Source organism: Cucurbita pepo, chromosome LG18, assembly GCF_002806865.2.
Source record: "Cucurbita pepo subsp. pepo cultivar mu-cu-16 chromosome LG18, ASM280686v2, whole genome shotgun sequence".
NCBI classification, from domain to species: Eukaryota; Viridiplantae; Streptophyta; class Magnoliopsida; order Cucurbitales; family Cucurbitaceae; genus Cucurbita; species Cucurbita pepo.
The window spans coordinates 6,294,634-6,312,844 of record NC_036655.1 but is presented as its reverse complement, the minus strand read 5'-3'; the positions used below and the strand labels follow the sequence as shown (position 1 = coordinate 6,312,844).

The 18,211-nt window shown below is 39.3% G+C and overlaps 6 protein-coding genes across 8 annotated transcripts; all 6 read left to right on the top strand.

Annotated features, from left to right (window-relative positions):
• Positions 1–229: 229 nt before the first annotated feature.
• Positions 230–3,176, top strand: LOC111779872 (putative glycine-rich cell wall structural protein 1). 3 transcript variants are annotated; one of them, XM_023660050.1, is made up of 2 exons: positions 230–529; positions 2,721–3,176. In XM_023660050.1, exons 1-2 carry the CDS (start codon positions 278–280, stop codon positions 2,958–2,960), a joined length of 492 nt encoding a protein of 163 aa, XP_023515818.1. In that variant the 5' UTR covers positions 230–277; the 3' UTR covers positions 2,961–3,176. The 3 variants fall into 3 exon arrangements, with proteins under 3 accessions (XP_023515818.1, XP_023515819.1, XP_023515817.1); XM_023660051.1 differs by lacking the exon at positions 230–529 and having other exon boundaries at positions 2,408–2,748; positions 2,809–3,176; XM_023660049.1 differs by lacking the exon at positions 230–529 and having other exon boundaries at positions 2,408–3,176.
• A 956-nt stretch (positions 3,177–4,132) lies between these two features.
• LOC111779874 (putative glycine-rich cell wall structural protein 1) lies at positions 4,133–4,820 on the top strand. The gene has a single exon (XM_023660052.1). It carries the CDS (start codon positions 4,139–4,141, stop codon positions 4,622–4,624), a length of 486 nt encoding a protein of 161 aa, XP_023515820.1. The 5' UTR covers positions 4,133–4,138; the 3' UTR covers positions 4,625–4,820.
• Positions 4,821–6,146: 1,326 nt separating this feature from the next.
• On the top strand, positions 6,147–6,744 carry LOC111779875 (counting factor 45-1-like). Its single transcript, XM_023660054.1, has one exon. The coding sequence runs from the start codon at positions 6,214–6,216 to the stop codon at positions 6,583–6,585; it is 372 nt and encodes a 123-aa protein (XP_023515822.1). The 5' UTR covers positions 6,147–6,213; the 3' UTR covers positions 6,586–6,744.
• Positions 6,745–7,571: 827 nt separating this feature from the next.
• LOC111779867 (UDP-glucuronate 4-epimerase 1-like) lies at positions 7,572–9,253 on the top strand. Its single transcript, XM_023660044.1, has one exon. It carries the CDS (start codon positions 7,788–7,790, stop codon positions 9,078–9,080), a length of 1,293 nt encoding a protein of 430 aa, XP_023515812.1. The 5' UTR covers positions 7,572–7,787; the 3' UTR covers positions 9,081–9,253.
• Positions 9,254–9,365: 112 nt separating this feature from the next.
• Positions 9,366–15,712, top strand: LOC111779864 (5'-nucleotidase domain-containing protein DDB_G0275467). The gene is made up of 13 exons (XM_023660040.1): positions 9,366–9,670; positions 9,791–9,994; positions 10,090–10,226; positions 10,308–10,457; positions 11,346–11,447; positions 12,084–12,248; positions 12,416–12,526; positions 13,191–13,288; positions 13,701–13,824; positions 13,935–14,024; positions 14,438–14,482; positions 14,746–15,066; positions 15,362–15,712. Exons 1-13 carry the CDS (start codon positions 9,577–9,579, stop codon positions 15,389–15,391), a joined length of 1,671 nt encoding a protein of 556 aa, XP_023515808.1. The 5' UTR covers positions 9,366–9,576; the 3' UTR covers positions 15,392–15,712.
• A 238-nt stretch (positions 15,713–15,950) lies between these two features.
• On the top strand, positions 15,951–17,808 carry LOC111779869 (cinnamoyl-CoA reductase-like SNL6). Its single transcript, XM_023660046.1, has 6 exons — positions 15,951–16,453; positions 16,540–16,697; positions 16,766–16,954; positions 17,059–17,212; positions 17,280–17,472; positions 17,565–17,808. The coding sequence occupies exons 1-6, from the start codon at positions 16,336–16,338 to the stop codon at positions 17,644–17,646; spliced, it is 894 nt and encodes a 297-aa protein (XP_023515814.1). The 5' UTR covers positions 15,951–16,335; the 3' UTR covers positions 17,647–17,808.
• Positions 17,809–18,211: the final 403 nt, after the last annotated feature.

The following is an 18,211-nucleotide window of genomic DNA, read 5'->3' as shown; positions in this document are numbered from 1 at the left end:
ATTTTATTTTGTTCCTCTGTTTTTTTAGCTTCGAATATGAAAATTTATCATTCAATTTTCAAACCCACCAGTGTTGGAATTCCACTAAGCTCTCAGTGGGTGGGGGGGCGGCCAGGCCACTGTCTATGAACACTTGTCCAAATCATCGATGTCTTCCAGAGAATTCGAAAACAAACTATAAATACCTTCGATACCCCCTTCTTGCTTTCCCCAAAAAAACAGAGCTTGATTCAGTACAAACCTTCCCTTTTGAGTTCTGATTCTTCCTTCCACACAAATGGCTTCCATCAGGGCTGTTTCCATTCTCGCTTTGCTACTTGCTCTGTCCGTCATTGTATCAGAAAGCCGCATCGCCAGGATGGATTTGGGCCTCGACCTCGGCGGAGTTGGCGTCGGTATTGGCACCGGCGTGGGGTTGGGGTTAGGTGGCAGTGGCTCAGGTTCCGGATCTGGGTCCAGTTCTGCTTCGTCATCGCACTCCTCAAGCTCCAGCTCTGGCTCTGACGCTGGGTCCGAAGCTGGTTCGTACGCTGGGTCCGGATCGGGTAGAAACAGAAACAGGGGATCTGGATCTGGGTCGGGGTCGGGGTCAGGATATGGTGCGGGTTCTGGCAGGGGAAGCGGCTCTGGCGGCAGTGAAGGATATGGAGAGGGGCATGGGTACGGCGAGGGGCATGGTTATGGGAATGACGGCGAAAACTGAGATAAAAAATGTTATGAAATAAGGATAATCGTCGTCTTATTTTTGCAGATAGATGAATAAAGGCTATGGATGATGATGAATCCCTGATTATGTTCTTGCTTTGTTCTTCCACCCAGTTTGAATCTGATAATATCTTTGTATGAAGTACTGAATAAAATTTGGTTCCTATTTAGTGTTAATTAAAAGTGTGAACTTTGTTGTGTTTATATGAGTTGACTATGTGTTGTTATAGGAGTTTCATGCAAATGCGTAAGGGATTCATCAAGTTCATGTTTTTTTCTCTGTGGTCATTTTCGTGGACATTTATATTGACATTTCTACAACCCTACTTTATTTCATTGGCTCCCACCTAAAAGATTCTTACCCCCTTAATTCAATCCTCAAATGTCGAACAAAAACGTAGATGTGATGTCCCACATTGGTAGAGGACAATATCTGCTAGAGCGGTGGATCTGGGTCGTTATGGGTCGTTACAGTAGGTCTTAGGTGTGCTTTGTTCAAGGGCTCTAGGGAAAGCCCAAAGACGACAATATCTGCTAGAGCGGTGGATCTGGGTCGTTATGGGTCGTTACAGTAGGTAGGTCTTAGGTGTGCTTTGTTCAAGGGCTCTAGGGAAAGCTCAAAAAGGACTGCTAGCGGTGGATTTGGGTCGTTACAGTAGATTTTAGGTGTGCTTTGTTCAAGGGCTCTAGAGAAAGAAGTGTAGTCTCGATTAAGAGGAGCTCGAAGGTTCCATAGGTCTTAGGGGAGGCTTCTATGACCGGAAAAATTATTGGGATGGAGTCATACATGGCTAATTAAGGAGATGATCATAAGCTTTATGTGTTCAATATCATACTATTGTGGAGGTCCATAGTTCCTAATAGTTTTAATATCAAACTTATGTAATATCGATCATACATGCATATTTTTTTTAAATTTTTTTAGAAAACCTTTACTTTTAATTTGACATTTAACAACTAAATCGCTTATATAATCAACATATTGAAAAAAAAACATTGAACTGAACGTAAATATTTATTAGACCTCAAATGAGTCTAAAAAACATTATCATTTTTTATAGTCGTAAGAGTTTTGTGTCAGCTTACGGGCATCTTGACTAATGTCACCAAACAATCTAACCTTAAAATAAAATATTTTAATATCAAGGAAACTTTTACGCTATAAGTCGTAAGATCATGTATGAGGCTGGATACCTATTTAGTGTAAAAAAGTCAATGAAGTTGGTATACTATTGTATCTTTAGCCGAGCGGCGATCATCGAGTCGGACACTAATTTGGAACCACGTGATGCAGTCAAGCACCGACGGTAGACACAAGTGCTCTCGAATCGCGCTAGGCCACATAGATTCGCCCAGAGGTGAATGAAAGTGGCTACCATATATTCAACTAAATCCCTCATTTGTTTTATTAGATAGACACGACATCCATGAACGGGTATCGGATTGGAGTCCACTAAACTTAGTGGGCAAACCGAGGGAGAGGGCGTCGGCAACCAATATTATTCAATAATGATATCCACTTTCCATTCTCCATATCCTCCAAGCGAATCAATCTTAACACGTGTCAATACGCCATACCCTTTAAACCATTTGGGGCATTCTCAGCCGCAGAAGTTGCCGCCGGTAGCTTTTTGCAGTGGCCACCTCAGCTTCAACAATTTACTATAAATACCCCTCTCTACTCTCCCCAATTCCCACCACAAAACCTTCAGAAGTTTTAAAACAAACCCATAATTCTCTAATCAATGGCTTCAATCAACTCCCTCATTGTTGTTTGCTTCTTACTCTCTTTCTCCGCCATTGTCTCTCAAGCTCGAGTGGCCAGGAAGGATCTCGGCCTTGACCTTGGAGGACTCGGTGTTGGAATTGGAACCGGAATAGGCCTAGGCTTAGGTGGCAGTGGCTCCGGATCCGGTTCTGGATCCGGATCCGGATCCGGATCTGGCTCCAGCTCATCTTCATCATCATCATCGTACTCCTCGAGCTCAGGGTCCGGGTCCGGAGCTGGCTCTGAAGCTGGCTCTTACGCTGGGTCTCGGGCAGGCTCAGGGTCCGGGTCCGGAGCTGGGTCTGAAGCTGGCTCATACGCAGGGTCTCGGGCAGGCTCAGCTTCTGGCCGAAACAGGAATGGAGGGTCGGGATCTGGCTCGGGATACGGCGGAGGTTCGGGCAGAGGAAGCGGCAACGGCGGAGGAGAAGGATACGGGGAAGGTCATGGCTATGGCGAGGGTCGCGGTTATGGCGGAGGCAACTAAAAAAATGAAATAAAAAACAATAGTTATACGACGTCGTATTGATCTAGATCATCTTAGTTTTATGTATTTAAATAAAGATGATGATTCGTGTCAGTGTGCGTGTTTTAGTAGCCGTTAAATTGTTCTAAGATTTTCATGTTTTTGTATGTTTCAAACTATATTAATGTAGACTTTTATCAATTTTATATGCCAAATATACCTCTTTTAAACCCTATATATTCACTACTGTTTAATTATTCATAGTAATTAAATTCAATTATTTACTTTTTAATTGATTAATGAATTTATTTATATATCCATATCTTAAATAATACTAATTTTAATTTATAATTACAGCCATTTAAATACTTATTAAATCAAATAAAATTCTCATAAACAATATTTCTAACACTTTTAGACATTAACTAATATCTGATATCTACACCCATCAAACAAAATTAATGATCCAAATAATTACATTTATATATTTATTAAGTTCAAATTTCTATCGATAATTGAATGAAAAATATAGTGTGATTTATATGTTATTTTAAATTATTTTGAACTTAAAAATATCATTTCATTTATTTTAGTTGAGAATGTTTGCATGGCGGGAAAGTTATCTTATTTATAATCAAATAAATTACAATCATATAAAAAAAAAAGTAATAAATGAAAGAAAAAAAAAACAATATATAGAAAGATATCTAAATATTTGCGTATAATAAAATATCAAATATGATATATGTGGTAAACTAGAATAGTATATAAAAATAAGATAAAATATGAAAAGTAATGGTGACGTATTGGAGATTGTTTAAAACGTGGGAAGTTGTTTAATTTATTAAAATGATATAATAATAAATACAATCAGAGTCGTCCACTAAGTTCATGGAGGGTTATCTTATAATTAATTAATTAGCAATCAATAAGCATTATCAACAATGCGAGAATTTGAACCTTAATTTGAAAATTAATAATGTAATTTTGTGTGGTTTTGCCCGTAGTAAAGATTAGCATACTGCCACCTTACTGATTAGTGGGTTGTCCAAATCTGAACCGGAACCTCGGCCGCTTTCAGCCACAAAAAGACAAAACAATGGTACAGCAAGGATTTACACTCACCCCCATGCCTCCATTGTATGCTATAAATACCTCATCCAATTTTGCAATGTACACATCTAATGACATTTCACAAAATGACTTCCATCAGGTCAATTGCTGTTCTTTGCTTCGTGGTCTGTATGTCTGCGATTGAGTCACAAGGCCGTGTGGCCAGGAAGGACCTGGGTCTTGACCTTGGTGGCTTGGGAGTTGGCCTTGGTGTTGGCTTGGGCTTGGGCTTAGGCGGTGGAAGTGGAAGTGGAAGTGGCAGTGGAAGTGGCTCGGGTTCTGGTTCTGGGTCGTATTCGTCGTCACAGTCGTCAAGCTCTAGCTATGGAGGCTCCGGTGCAGGCTCAGAAGCTGGTTCCTATGCTGGCTCTTACGCTGGGTCACGTGGAGGCTCGGATTCGGGAAGGAATTACAGGAATGGTGGTTCGGGCTATGGCGGTGGTGGTGGTGGCGGCCGCGGAGAGGGTTATGGTGAAGGTCGTGGCTATGGCGAGGGCTCCGGTAGAGAGGGTTATGGGGAGGGTCGTGGCTATGGCGAGGGACGTGGATACGGCGAAGGGGGGAACAACTGAGACCAAAGAGTCAAAGACCAAAATTAGGACATCGAATAAAAACCACAGCTACGGATGGTATTAGTAACTATAAATAGTTTATGTCATTATGTAAGCAGCTTATGATTTTCTCTTGTCGTTCAAGTTCAAATAATTAGTAGAAGAAAAATGGTGTATTATACTCCAAAGGAATAATATCATATCATTATGAAACTTCGTAACACTAATAATATAGTGTTAAAAATTACGACTCTCATCGTGATAATATTGTTCACTTTGAGCATAAGCTCAACTCTCATACTTAATTATAAGCTTATGATCATTCCTTAAATTAGTCAATGTAAAGTCACTCCGAACAATCTAATATACTATAAGCATTCCCTAAATTAGTCAATGTTGGACTCACTCCCAACAATCCAATATACTATAAACCTCCCTTAATCGAGGCTCGATTTCTTTCTTTAAAGCTCTCGAACAAAGTAACCATTTGTTCGACACTTTAGTCACTTTTTTATTACACTTTTGAGGCTCACAATCTTTGTTCGTCATGGTTAAGTTTAGGGCATGACTCTGATGATACCTTGTTAGGAATCACGACTCTCCATGATGGTATAATATTGCCCACTTTGAATATAAGCTCTCATGACTTTGTTTTGGGTTTCCCTAAAAGGCCTCATACCAATAGAGATGCATTTCTTTACTTATAAACTCGTGATCATTCCCTAAATTAACCAATATGGGACTCACTCTCAACTGTTGGTATCAGAGTCATGCCTTAAACATATTTGTGCCAATAGATTGGTAAATCCTCAAATATCGAACAAAGGACTCCAAAAGAAAAGGAGCCAAGCCTCTTCGAAGGCAGTAAAAAATGACTAAGACTCCAAAGGAATCAAGCCTCAATTAAAGGGAGACACACTTTGTTCTAGGGGAGGTGTTGGATGATGAAAGTCACACATCGGCTAATTTAAGGAATGATGACAGGTTTATAATCAAGGAATACTCTCTCCATTCTCCAGAAGCAAAGCCGTGAGAACTTATATTCAAAGTGGACAATATCATACCATTGTGGAGAGTCGTGTTCATCTAACACCGAATCGATTTTGATATAAGGAACGAATCAATATCACCAAAAAGTGAGTTGAAAGAATGTAATATAAATAATGAAGTGGAAAATGAATGAAAAACCAGTGGAGAGACCGACCAAACCTAAGCAAATTATGAGCTGTCGAGATGATAGGTATGGTGGTTTTGTGGATGCAAATCTCAGCCACCACCTTCTCAAAATGTCCACCCAACAAAGATATGCAATGTGAGCATAGCCTCACCACACAATATGGAATTACACCTAAATATTTGTTCCAGAATATTCCAAACGAAACAAAAGATAGTGAGGGGGAAAAAGGCATTGGAGATCAGCTTGCGCATGCTACTCCACTAGTGCATGTTGCCATCTATGCGCATGCTCCGCCCTGCCCCTTCCTTCCTCTGCGCCCATAACCCTATAAATACCAATACTTCTCCTCACTTTAACCTCACAAACAGAACTGCCATCTCCAACATTTGCTTCAATTTCCTCTTCCTACACTGCTTTTGATTAACCAATAATAATGGGTAGTTGGAAGTCCCTGCTTCTTGCTGCAATGCTTGTTTCGTCCCTTCTTGTGGTGTCCGAGAGCCGCGTGGCCAGGAAGGATTTGGGCCTTGACCTGGGTGGGGTTGGCGTTGGGATTGGAGCTGGAATAGGCATTGGACTTGGTGGAAGTGGTTCCGGCTCCGGCTCTGGCTCTGGATCAAGTTCAAGTTCGAGCTCAAGTTCGAGTTCTAGTTCTTCTTCTTCTGGGTCGGGTTCTGATTCTGGATCTGAAGCAGGCTCATATGCCGGGTCTCGAGCGGGTTCTGGATCGGGTGGTCGCGGTGGTGGAGGGTCAGGCTATGGTGGAGGATACGGGTCGGGGTATGGAGGCGGGCATGGAAAATGAGGGTGATAATTAAAAATGTGGTATTGTAACGAATTAATATGTAATAAGTAAGCTTGCTATAATGGTTTGGTTGATGAAGGTTAATTTCTACCATGTATTGTATTCGCATTTCACAAATTTATTAATAAATCAGTTATGAAAGAATAGATTGTCATAAAATATGAGAGACAGATATTCACCCACTCCACTGAAGGAGAATGCAGTGTCCAATAATATTACGTAAAGCAGACACAGCCCCATTTCTCCCACTACCGCCCCACTAACCACTTCTCACATGTCCTCAACTTCCAAAACAATACATATTCTATTTCACTCATTTGGGCTGTCATTCAACACCTTACTCCAGCCCAAATCTCGCTTCTAATTCTTTACCCACCACACCACTCCGTCAATTTGAAATCATATCGCCTATATTCGGATAATATATGCTCAACACAACACAATGACATAATATATAATTTTTTGGGTAGTGAGGATTTGACAATTAGTCATATCTCCTAGTACATTTTCAGGCGATTCAAGTCTAATAGGGTCTAGACGTAATTTCATAGGTAAAGAAGTTGACAATTGGTGGCATTCCCTGTAGTATATTTTTAGGTATTTTAGGTTTATCAAGCATAGACATGATTATCATTTAGAAAATACAGTAAAAAAGCTATACACCATTAAAATAATAAAGAAAAACAAAAAAATGATACGACCATAGACCACACTTCTTAAACAAACACGACGACGATGACCCATGATATTAAATACTAATTAGGAGCCCAATTGATATAATGAGGTGGGGGGAATAGGCAATTAATTGATGAATCCATTTGGTAGTTCCTAGAATCTCTCGTCTCTTGCAGTCCAAGACCGGCAAATATACTTGGTTGATGTTAAAATAAAAGAGACATGTTTTGTTTTTATCCTTGTGTGTCAACTAAGACGCGATATGGAGCTCCAAAATTTGAATGGCGGACACTTCCTGAAACCATAATAGACAATACCAAATAGGAAACCCTTCTTCCTTCTTCCTTTTTCTTCTCCTCCCTATTATATATATCTCATCCATTTCCACCCCAATCGTGTCTCCCTATAAATAGCATTTCCACCATTTTCCCTCTCTGCCTCTCCCCGATTCCATATAATCCTTTCTTTTTTCTTTCTCTTTTCCCTTTATTTTCTTTCGGATTTCCCCCAAAACAAACACAAACATCATGCCAACATTGGATGAAGAGCTCTTCCCTTCCACCCCTGGCAAGTTCAAAATCGATCACAGAAGCTATGGAATCAACCGTCAATTCTACCGCTTCTTCGCCTCCACCAGCACCATGTTCTTGTGGGCTCTCTTTTTAATCGCCCTCACCGTCTCCTATCTCAGCTTCCAAAGCTTCGTCGATTCTAGTACTCGCTATCTCTCTGCCTCCTGGGGCGGCCTTCAATGGGAGAAACAAGTCCGTACCTCTGCCGAGATCCACCGCGCCGGTGGTATGTCTGTCCTCGTCACCGGCGCTTCCGGTTTCGTCGGTACCCATGTTTCTCTAGCGCTCAAACGCCGTGGTGATGGCGTCGTTGGCCTTGATAATTTCAACAATTACTACGACCCTTCCCTTAAAAAGGCGCGCAAGGCGCTCGTTAATCGTCACGGCGTGTTCGTCGTTGAGGGTGATGTTAACGATGCCCGTTTACTCGATAAGCTTCTCGACATTGTCGCTTTCACCCACGTGATGCATTTAGCGGCCCAAGCCGGCGTCAGGTACGCGATGGAGAATCCTAATTCCTACGTTCATAGCAACATTGCAGGCCTCGTTACCCTTCTCGAGGCTTGCAAATCGGCCAATCCCCAACCGGCTATTGTTTGGGCTTCTTCCAGCTCCGTCTACGGCCTCAACGAGAAAGTTCCTTTCTCCGAATTGGACCGGACCGATCAGCCGGCGAGTCTCTACGCTGCTACCAAAAAAGCCGGCGAGGAAATCACCCACACTTACAATCATATCTACGGCTTGTCCATTACCGGGTTGAGATTCTTCACCGTATACGGCCCATGGGGAAGACCCGACATGGCGTATTTTTCGTTTACGCGCAATATTCTTCAGGGAAAACCGATTACCGTTTATCGCGGGAAAAATAAGGTCGATCTGGCTAGGGATTTCACCTACATTGACGATATTGTGAAGGGGTGTTTGGCTTCCCTGGACACGTCTGGTAAGAGTACCGGATCGGGTGGGAGAAAAAAGGGGCCGGCAGCTTACCGGATCTTCAATTTGGGGAACACGTCGCCGGTGACGGTGCCGGCGCTGGTCAGTATTCTGGAGGAACATCTGAAGACGAAGGCGAAGAAGAACATTCTGGACATGCCTGGAAACGGCGACGTTCCCTTCACCCATGCGAATATAAGCTCGGCCCGGGTTGAACTCGGGTATAAACCGACGACCGATTTGCGAACCGGGTTGAAGAAGTTCGTTCGATGGTATTTGTCGTACTACGGGTACGACGCGGTACAGCCGTGAAATTAAACGACGCCGTATTTCCGAAAATATTTTTGGTGTTATTTTTTTTTTTTAATTTTTCCTTTTAATTTGATTTATGGCATTGGAAGAAAATGTGAAAGGCGGTACGGAAAAGAAGGATGATGGTAATAAGTGGGGGAAATGTATTATTTGTTGTATCATAATATCAAATTTTTTTATTAGTATTCTTTAAATAAAAAAAGAAATTAGAATATTTTTTTTTATTTTTATTTTTATTTTTATAAGCAATAAATATTAACTAGTGGTTCACGGTAGTAGTCAATTTGGCGGCTGTTTACATCGATTGGGACCCTGCTTATATAGCTTCACGGAGCCTTTTCCGGCCTTCTTTGAACATTACACGCTCCCCTGTAAGCACAGCAGCTGCAAGAGAATCTGCTTCCACCGGCGGAGGTCTCCGCTAAAGAAACACAAAGCACAGATTCGAGTCTTTGGATTTCTTATATGCAAGGCTGAGGCCAACCGACCTACTTTCATGGCCTCTTTTCACAAGTTTCGTGCACTTCGTTTTTCCATCAAAACATTTTCGCAGTTGTATTCAACCAACTTTGCTTCTGGAGCTCGACATGGTATGCCTTCTTTCTTTTAATGATCCTCCATTTCTCCCTTGATCTCTTGCTGTGTGTTCTTTGAATGTAGTGGAGAGATAAACTGATTACTATTTCGTTTGAGAATTATCTGTTCTTTAGGGTTTAGCAGAGGTTTTAGAAGCCATAGCTCACTTTCAACTTGCGAACCAAAAATCTTGAAATTGGAGGATTATGCTTCGGGTGCTGAGGCAGAACGCGATTATGAGGATCTCCGAAGGATCCGTCAGGAATTTGACGCTGCTAAACTTAGCTTCCTCAAGATTCCCGAGGCGCTCAGGGCAATGCCGAAGTTGAATCCTGAAGGTTTTTTCTTCTTCGTTTCTTGATGCTTCGGACGTTTAAATCTTTTATCTCATGATGCCTGATTATTTTTTGGTCTCAATGTCACAATTCTCTAGGCATCTATGTGAACAAAAACCTGAGCTTAGATAACATTCAGGTGTATGGTTTTGACTACGATTACACTCTCGCTCATTACTCGGCCAATTTACAGTGCTTGATTTATGATCTTGCCAAAGAACATTTGGTTAATGAGGTTAGTCTGTGCTATTTCCATTTCTTGCATTATCTTGCAAGAACAGTTCTTTCTCAATGTTTGTAGTTCTTTCGATTTCAGTTCAGATATCCTGATTCTTGCATGAAGTTCAAGTATGACCCTACCTTTCCCATTAGAGGCCTTTACTATGATAAACTCAAAGGTTGCCTCTTGAAGTTAGATTTTTTTGGTTCTATTGAGCCGGATGGTTGCTACTTTGGTCGTCGTAAGGTGAGTATTGATACTGCCGATATATTAATCTGAAGTTGTTGATTCTTCTAACAGAAATTCCTATATATACCTTGTGGATATTATTGATTTTGCTGGATCTTTGTCATATCCTTAAGTTCTACAGCGGAGGGTTAAACGAGATGCATATTATGACTTGATATCTTAGCTGTTAGTAAACATTGGCGTACATTCTTAAGAAGATTTGTTATCAAGGAAAATATTGAAATATTAATTATTTGAAGGGAGAAGATTTCCTTGGTTGGTTATATGAACTTTAAATATTGTGAATGGGAGGGAAAGTTATTACAAGAATCATGCCACAAGAATGAAATAGAAAGTACAGAGTAAAAGGAAGAATAGATCAGAAAGAACTTTTGCACCTAGGAGAAAATTTTGAAAGAAACATATGACTTAAAAATTTAAAGTATCAAGTGGATAATTCAAGGTCAATCCCATTGTATTAGTAAGATTTAGGTTGAATCATGCCCGTTCTTTCTTTAAAAGTTATTTCCTCCGATCCAGTTCATGAATCGATTTAGTCAGTAATAATCCATTTCTTGTTTCGTTAATTTATGTTCTTTTTAAAAATATGTTTCTACTTCTTTCATTGAAAATTCTGTCTTGTATATCAAGATAGTTAGTAGAGCTGGAACCTTTTCGTCACTTGTATGCTTAATTATTTAGTTTATAACTATATAAACTGAGATTGGCATGATGCTAGCTCGACATGAAAGAATAAGTTCCAGAGGAAATAGTTGGAGCCCCTTTATGTATGGATGCTCCCTTTTATGGGCCTTTTGGATGTCTCGTATTCTATCATTTTTTTGTCAATGAAAGTTGGTCATTTTTCTCTGTACTGAGTTTTTTATTTTCAATCCCACAATGCAGCTAAGCCCGAGTGAAATCAAAGAGATATATGGCACACGACATATTGGGCGTGACCAAGCTCGTGGGCTTGTTGGCCTGATGGATTTCTTTTGCTTCAGTGAGGTTTGTCAGCTTCTCCCGCCCCCCTCCAGTTCTATGTTATGTCATTCATGAACTGAACAAGTGGGAAATATACTGGTGAAGAAAACAAGGGTAATGAATGCTAGCTGTCGGTTTGCTAGTGAAAAAAGTTTATCGTGCTTTGATTTTAATGGTTTCACCATGGGGCTTCATAAACACTTACATAGACTCTGAGAATTGAATGAAATGTTTACTATTTCAACCTTCCTGGGGATTGTTTGGTAGGATCAATGGTTGCGCATTCCTCCACATTTCTACCTTAACAAAAAATTCTTAGAGTTCCAATAACAATCTGTGATTTATGAGAGTTGAGGCCTATATTGGCTTAGGGAATCATTTGTAGATTTCTATGTGCAAGATGTTATCTGTATTGGAAAGCTACGTGCTCCTAATTTAGTTTGTTTCTTTTTTTCCTCTATTTCCATTCCCTTCGAGAGTTTGTAGTGTATCAAAGTGTTAACTTTTTCCTTCCTATTTTCTTATAGAGTTTTGCATATCACTTGACAGTTTTACATAAGTTTGTTTTGTCTTCCTTAGCTTTTAAGTTTTTCGTTAAGATCTCTGTTGTCTCCTGTCAAGTCATATTCTTATATAATTTTTTTTCCTTGTGATTAATAGGCATGCCTTATTGCGGATGTTGTGCAACATTTTGTTGATGCGAAGCTCGAATTTGATGCTTGCTACATCTATCAAGATGTGAACCGGGCAATTCAGTATGTTCATCGAAGTGGCCTGGCCCATAAAGAAATAATAGCTGACCCTCATGCCTACCTAGTCAACAATGTTAGTCCGATTGGCTTTGGATCTAGGTTTTATTCCCATTGTTAATTTTGACTTCTCAATCAATTCTAGTTGAATAGAAAATGTTTTCAAGCATAGTTTTTGATTGCATGCTCCAATACTGTTTCTAAGAGTTCTTTGTTCTTAAGTGTGATGACTGAACCTTACAGGGGCGATTATTGCGCTTACTCACAATGCTGAAGGAGAAGGGGAAGAAACTTTTTTTACTGACTAACTCCCCATTTTACTTTGTGGATGGTGGAATGCGTTATATGTTGGAGGTAACTAATTTTTGAGTATCATACGTTGTATGTAGGGACTTCTCAACTTCCAAACAGCCTAAACTATATGATGGTAATCTGATATTGTAAGGGAAGCCACAGAAATTTGTTTTTGGATTTGCGAATATTGTGAAAAAACAAAGGGTTATGAAACATTCGGGAGCTTTAATTCTCTCTGAAGATTAATCTAGAAAAAAATATACTCCTATTTCTACAAGCCCATTTGGACCAAATTCGTGATATTTCTCACTTGTATAATGTATTCAAATTATTCAGTACTTGTTAGGTCTTTGATTCAAGGGTGCCAGAATAATTAGTTCAGTAGCTATCTGGCAATATACTCACAGGAAAATCTAATGGTCGGTTAAAGATTTGGTCGAAAGCAATTTTTTGGAAAATTTGATTAGGCAGGAGTAGGAGGGTTTTTAACGAGGGAAATACGTTTGGGAGGAGTCTTCTGAAATAGTCTGGACAATTGGCTTAATTGCTACTAATAGTTCTAGATTATTGCATTTAATTTGGGAGGTATATCTTCATTCAATGGATTTAGTCTAGAGACTTTTCTTGGGCTTTTACTATTTCAATGAAGTTTCTGTTTTGAAAAGATGATAATATTTCTTTGAGTTAATCATCTTGAGCTTAAAATGTTGTGGTTTGTTATCAGGCTTCTATGGGTTACAAGGATTCTTGGAGAGAAATCTTTGATGTTGTGATAGCTAAGGCAAATAAGCCAGAATTTTACACATCTGAGCATCCATTTCGGTTAGTACATTTGTTCTATCATAAGGCTCCTGCACATGTGAAGTGCCAGTCAGAAATACACTTCATTTTGATAACCAATCTATATTATCATGAATGTAAATCGTCTTCAAGACTGAATGAATAATTCTTGCCATGTTCGTGTGTTTATGTCACATTATTGATGAAACATATTAATAGTGAACCTAAGATAAAAAATGTATCAAATTTACTCTTCCACAAGTACAAGAAGTACTTTAAGCTTATTGATAATACGATTGCAGTGTCATACTATTACTGAATTTTCTCTTTGTGCTAACATAGCCAATTATTATTATATTTTCTTCAGTCTACATACGAGTTTTACCTTATTTACAGAGAGAAATGGAAGATATGGTACTGACTATTTCTTTCTACTTATTCTCTTCAACATTAGTTGTTATGACACAGAAAAAGACAATTTGACTTTTACAAAGGTGGATGCGTTCCTTCCAAATAAAATTTATTACCATGGTTGCCTGAAGTCTTTCCTTCAGATTTCCAAGTGGAATGGTCCTGAGGTAGTTTGATGAAAAGCAATGCCAATGTTCTTTTGTTGTTATTTGGAGGACATTGCTTTCCATATGCTGTAGTCTGTGAGCGTCTGAGCATGACTGTTTCTTTCAACTAGGTTATATACTTTGGGGATCACCTTTTTAGTGATCTGAGGGGGCCTTCAAAAGCTGGTTGGCGCACTGCTGCAATCATTTATGAATTGGAAGTATGTTTTTCTTTTTAATTACTTGTTTTATATCTTTTTTTTTTTTTGAATTATTTTTGAGTAAACCAAAGGGCAAAACTTCAAGCACCTGACTGTTCGGTCAAGGATGCATGTGTTAACTAGTTGATCTATGCCATTGTTTTTTTTATTAATTATTATGGTGGTAGTAGAAAGATATTTTCTTTTAGTTTCTATGATTGACTCGATTGGTTAAATTATAACTTTAAGTTTAAGTTTAGTTATTAAATTTTCCGATTGTGTTCAATATGTTCATAAATTTTAAAAGCATCTAACTCAACCTCTAATTTTATATTAAATCTAACAGGTCTTGAGCTTTTGTTTTGTTCGACTTATTAGACCCTTTTTTACAACAAATGAAGGGATAGAAATTTGATCTTTTGTTTATATTGCAGAATGAAATACGCATACAAAATGAGGATTCCTACCGTTTCGAACAGGTATATTCTTCAATTGAGGCCCTTCAATTTCATCAATTCTTGGCTGTGGTACATGTGCATGTTACGCTAAGATTTTTCTTTACAGGGTTTCAGCAGTTACGTCAAGAATTCATGTCCTGTCTTATGATTGTCTTAAGCTTTGTTATATATTCTATTCTTTGACGTTTTTATTCCAACCAAGAATTGATGTTATTGACGTTTTAATCATCTTTTGTCTTGTTCATGTTTAAAACCTTTTCTATTTTCTTCATTCCATATGCCAGGCAAAATTTCATATAATCCAAGAACTTCTGGGTAAATTGCATGCTATTGTGGGTAATGGCCGAAAAAGTGATGTGTATAAATCTCTGTTGAAAGAACTGAGTCAGGAGAGACAGAATGCACGAGATACAATGAAGAAAATGTTTAATAGTTCATTTGGTGCGACCTTTCTCACGGATACGGGTCAAGAATCTGCCTTCGCATATCACATACATCAATATGCAGATGTTTATACTAGCAAGGCAGAAAATTTTTTATACCATCCACCTGAGGCATGGCTGCACGTACCCTTTGATATCAAGATCATGCCACATCATGTCAAGGTAAGTAGATCCTTCCTTGAAAAATGTGTACCTTTTCACTTTCCAATCCATGAAGTATAATATTGGTAGGGAAAAAAAGAAATCTATGTAGTGAGATCGAGAAAACGTTTAAGCCGAAAGGAAATTAGCCAACAAAATACATACATACGTAGGTGTCAAATTATAATATAGCTTTTTGGAGGAAGGCAAGATTGTATTGATTGCGATTCTATCTACTGTCCTGCATTGATATATATTCATCTCCATTGTTGAATTTCAAACCTAACATAATTACAAATGTATGGCTTAATTGCAGGTCCCCTCAGGTCTTTTCAGAAACCAATAGCTGGATAGGCTGCCTATAAGAATTTTCCACAGTTAAGACACAATAATGAGTATAGCCTCAGTGGATGCCCAAGTACTTGACTTTGGTCGATGTTCATTTCATTCTTTTATTGGCACTTTCAGGCCACCCCATCATTTAATTCTTGACGACGTTTCCTTCGTCGCCATCTCCATTCTTTTGGTTCTATTCTGTAGCCATCGCTTCTTATCCATAAGTAACTGCTAGCCACATTCTTTTCACCCTTAATTCGTCCTGATATACATATATTGTAGCATAAATGGTTGGAATAAGATGAAAAAAATGGCGTTCCAGAGTGTTCAATTAGTTTAAACTGCCATATGTGGGCAGAAAAACGTTGTTGTTGGGGATAAGCATGGATCGAAGTCCAACGCTGTTGTTGTTTGGATCTCCTCCTAAATTCTACCAGCTTCCCTGCATGCACCGCCACTTTACATCTGTGTTCTCTTCATTCGCTAAATTTCATCCCTACTCTACTTCATTCCTTCGTTCATTTCGCCTTTTCTTTTCATTCAATGAACAATTTGAAACGTCCATATTACTTTTTGTTTTTGTAGAGGGCCAACACTTACCAACACTATTTTGAATTAATCTTGAACATGTATTACTTTTAAAAATATATAAAATGCTTATATATAGATAAATATCTGAATTAAAACCCATTTTCCACCAATATCCGTAATTATTCAAGATTGCATATTCCATTTTGGGCATACCAAACTTCCCCTTCTTGAAAGCATGTATGAGGAATAGACAGATTGCATCTCTCTCATTTTTCCATGTTTCACCATCATCCATCTCATGCGAGAGATTTGCAGAAATAGTTCGCCAAACACCTGCCTTACTCGCCTTCCTCCATCGCTATAAAATCAGCCCCATACCACACCAACACAGAGGAGTACACGAACACACACACACCAACAAAAATGGAACATAGGAAGCCTACTCTTTGCGTTCTCGACGCTTCATCTTACGTGGGCTTTTGGATCACCAAAGAATTGCTTAACAGAGGATACCCAGTCCATGCAGCCGTCCGGAAGACTGGCAAGTCGTTTATCCTCTGTTGTTCTTTTTCACTTTCTTATTCTCTGTTCTTGGTATTTGAAACTTGTGGGTCTAATCTTCTGCAGGAAACCCAGAGATTGAGAAGACTATTAGAGAGATGGGTGAAGTGGTGAAGGGGCTGGTGGTTTTTCCTGTGGATATCATGGATTACCATAGCGTTCTTGTGGCTTTGAAAGGGTGCTCTGGTTTGTTCTGCTGTATGGACACCCCTCACGTGTATGATGTAAGTCCCCAGAGAAAAATCAATATAGAAATAAGATAAAACAAAGGACTAATCTGGAATTTGTGCAGGAAAAAATGGTGGAATTGGAGGTGAGAGGGACGATTAATGTTGTGGAGGCTTGTGCTCAGACTGATACTGTTCATAAGACTGTTTATACCTCCTCCTTAACTGCTGCTGTGTGGAGGGAGAATATCCTCTCTGAGAAGGATGTGGATGAACGGTGTTGGAGTGATAAAGAATTTTGCAGGAAAATGAAGGTTGGGAATTTCAAAGCCTCTTCATCGATCAATTTGATTGAAAATCAAGCTTTTTTCATTACAAGGCAACATTATATAACCACCCTTTTTTTATCTTCTCCCAGCTGTGGTACCCTCTAGCAAAGACACTCTCTGAACAAGCTGCGTGGGCTCTAGCAATGGACCGTAGGCTCAAAATGGTCTCTATTAACGCAGGGCTTGTTCTTGGACCCGCTGTTGCAGAACAAAATTCAGGGTCAACAATCTCTTATCTTAAAGGTAGGAGAAAGTTCTTTAGAAAACTATGGGAGTTTTTGCTTTGGCTAAGAAAATTTGCGGCAAACAGGAGCTGCTCAGATGTATGAAAATGGGGTGCTGGCGGTGGTTGATGTGAAGTTCTTGGTGGATGTCCATATCCGAGCAATGGAAGATTCGTCCACGGGTGGTCGATATTTCTGCTTCGATCAGATAGTGAACAGTGAGGAAGAAACTCTTAAGCTTGCGAATATATTGAGGCCATTGATATCCCTTCCACAAAGGTAAAAGCTTTTTAGCCTTTTGAACAACAAACGCAGCATGTCATTGTTAGTTGAAACTCAAATTGCGTTAGTTTACTGGTTGGTGAGCGCAGGTACGAAGTCCAAGGAAGGGAAGCTTTTGCTGAGAGACTCAGAACCAGAAGATTGCACAAACTGGTCGAGGGCACCGCTTAGTACTTGAAGTTTAAATGAAACATATCTTATGTATCTTAAAAAGTTGATAGTTCAATGAAAAAATGGGGGTGCGGGCAATTCCAGTCCCTACTGCCCATTTCATTTTTCATTTTCCTTGTAAGTTTTCAATAATCTAAGATGAGGAATTCTCATTTCTCTTGATTGTTTGTTTTCTTTTTTAGTTGAATTATTCGAACGTATAATAGTGGATAAGATGATATATGTGAAAGGGAAGAAGGGTCATTGTCGTACTTTTTTAACCATGTAGCATCGTGATTTTGACACGCTCACGACAAGCCCCAGTTTTGTGGCTTAGTCAGGCGAGATTTATCTTTGCCAACTGAACATCATTTTGGTCGAATCCAAGCTTGTTTGATTACACACGCTGCCTATGCGTGCATGTTCAATCGTCTACAATACAACCGATTTGCCTCGATTTGCCTCTACACTAGGCCAAGTCATTCGTGTGTTTTACTAACATACTTCGAATTGTGACACCAAGCACGCAAAAGAGCATCTTGACAAACAAATACATTGCATTGTTGTCATAAGAAAACTATATTGC

What these genes read in the sequence shown, in the direction of transcription:
- LOC111779874 (XM_023660052.1), top strand. Translation starts at nt 4,139, where the DNA reads ATGACTTCCATCAGGTCAATTGCTGTTCTTTGCTTCGTGGTCTGTATG.
- LOC111779875 (XM_023660054.1), top strand. Translation starts at nt 6,214, where the DNA reads ATGGGTAGTTGGAAGTCCCTGCTTCTTGCTGCAATGCTTGTTTCGTCC.
- LOC111779867 (XM_023660044.1), top strand. Translation starts at nt 7,788, where the DNA reads ATGCCAACATTGGATGAAGAGCTCTTCCCTTCCACCCCTGGCAAGTTC.
- LOC111779872 (XM_023660049.1), top strand. Translation starts at nt 2,451, where the DNA reads ATGGCTTCAATCAACTCCCTCATTGTTGTTTGCTTCTTACTCTCTTTC.
- LOC111779869 (XM_023660046.1), top strand. Translation starts at nt 16,336, where the DNA reads ATGGAACATAGGAAGCCTACTCTTTGCGTTCTCGACGCTTCATCTTAC. An exon ending in TGCAGCCGTCCGGAAGACTG is followed by an intron (nt 16,454 to 16,539) that starts GCAAGTCGTTTA and finishes AATCTTCTGCAG; the next exon opens with GAAACCCAGAGATTGAGAAG. An exon ending in AATTTTGCAGGAAAATGAAG is followed by an intron (nt 16,955 to 17,058) that starts GTTGGGAATTTC and finishes ATCTTCTCCCAG; the next exon opens with CTGTGGTACCCTCTAGCAAA.
- LOC111779864 (XM_023660040.1), top strand. Translation starts at nt 9,577, where the DNA reads ATGGCCTCTTTTCACAAGTTTCGTGCACTTCGTTTTTCCATCAAAACA. An exon ending in GCCGAAGTTGAATCCTGAAG is followed by an intron (nt 9,995 to 10,089) that starts GTTTTTTCTTCT and finishes ACAATTCTCTAG; the next exon opens with GCATCTATGTGAACAAAAAC. An exon ending in AAGAACATTTGGTTAATGAG is followed by an intron (nt 10,227 to 10,307) that starts GTTAGTCTGTGC and finishes TTTCGATTTCAG; the next exon opens with TTCAGATATCCTGATTCTTG.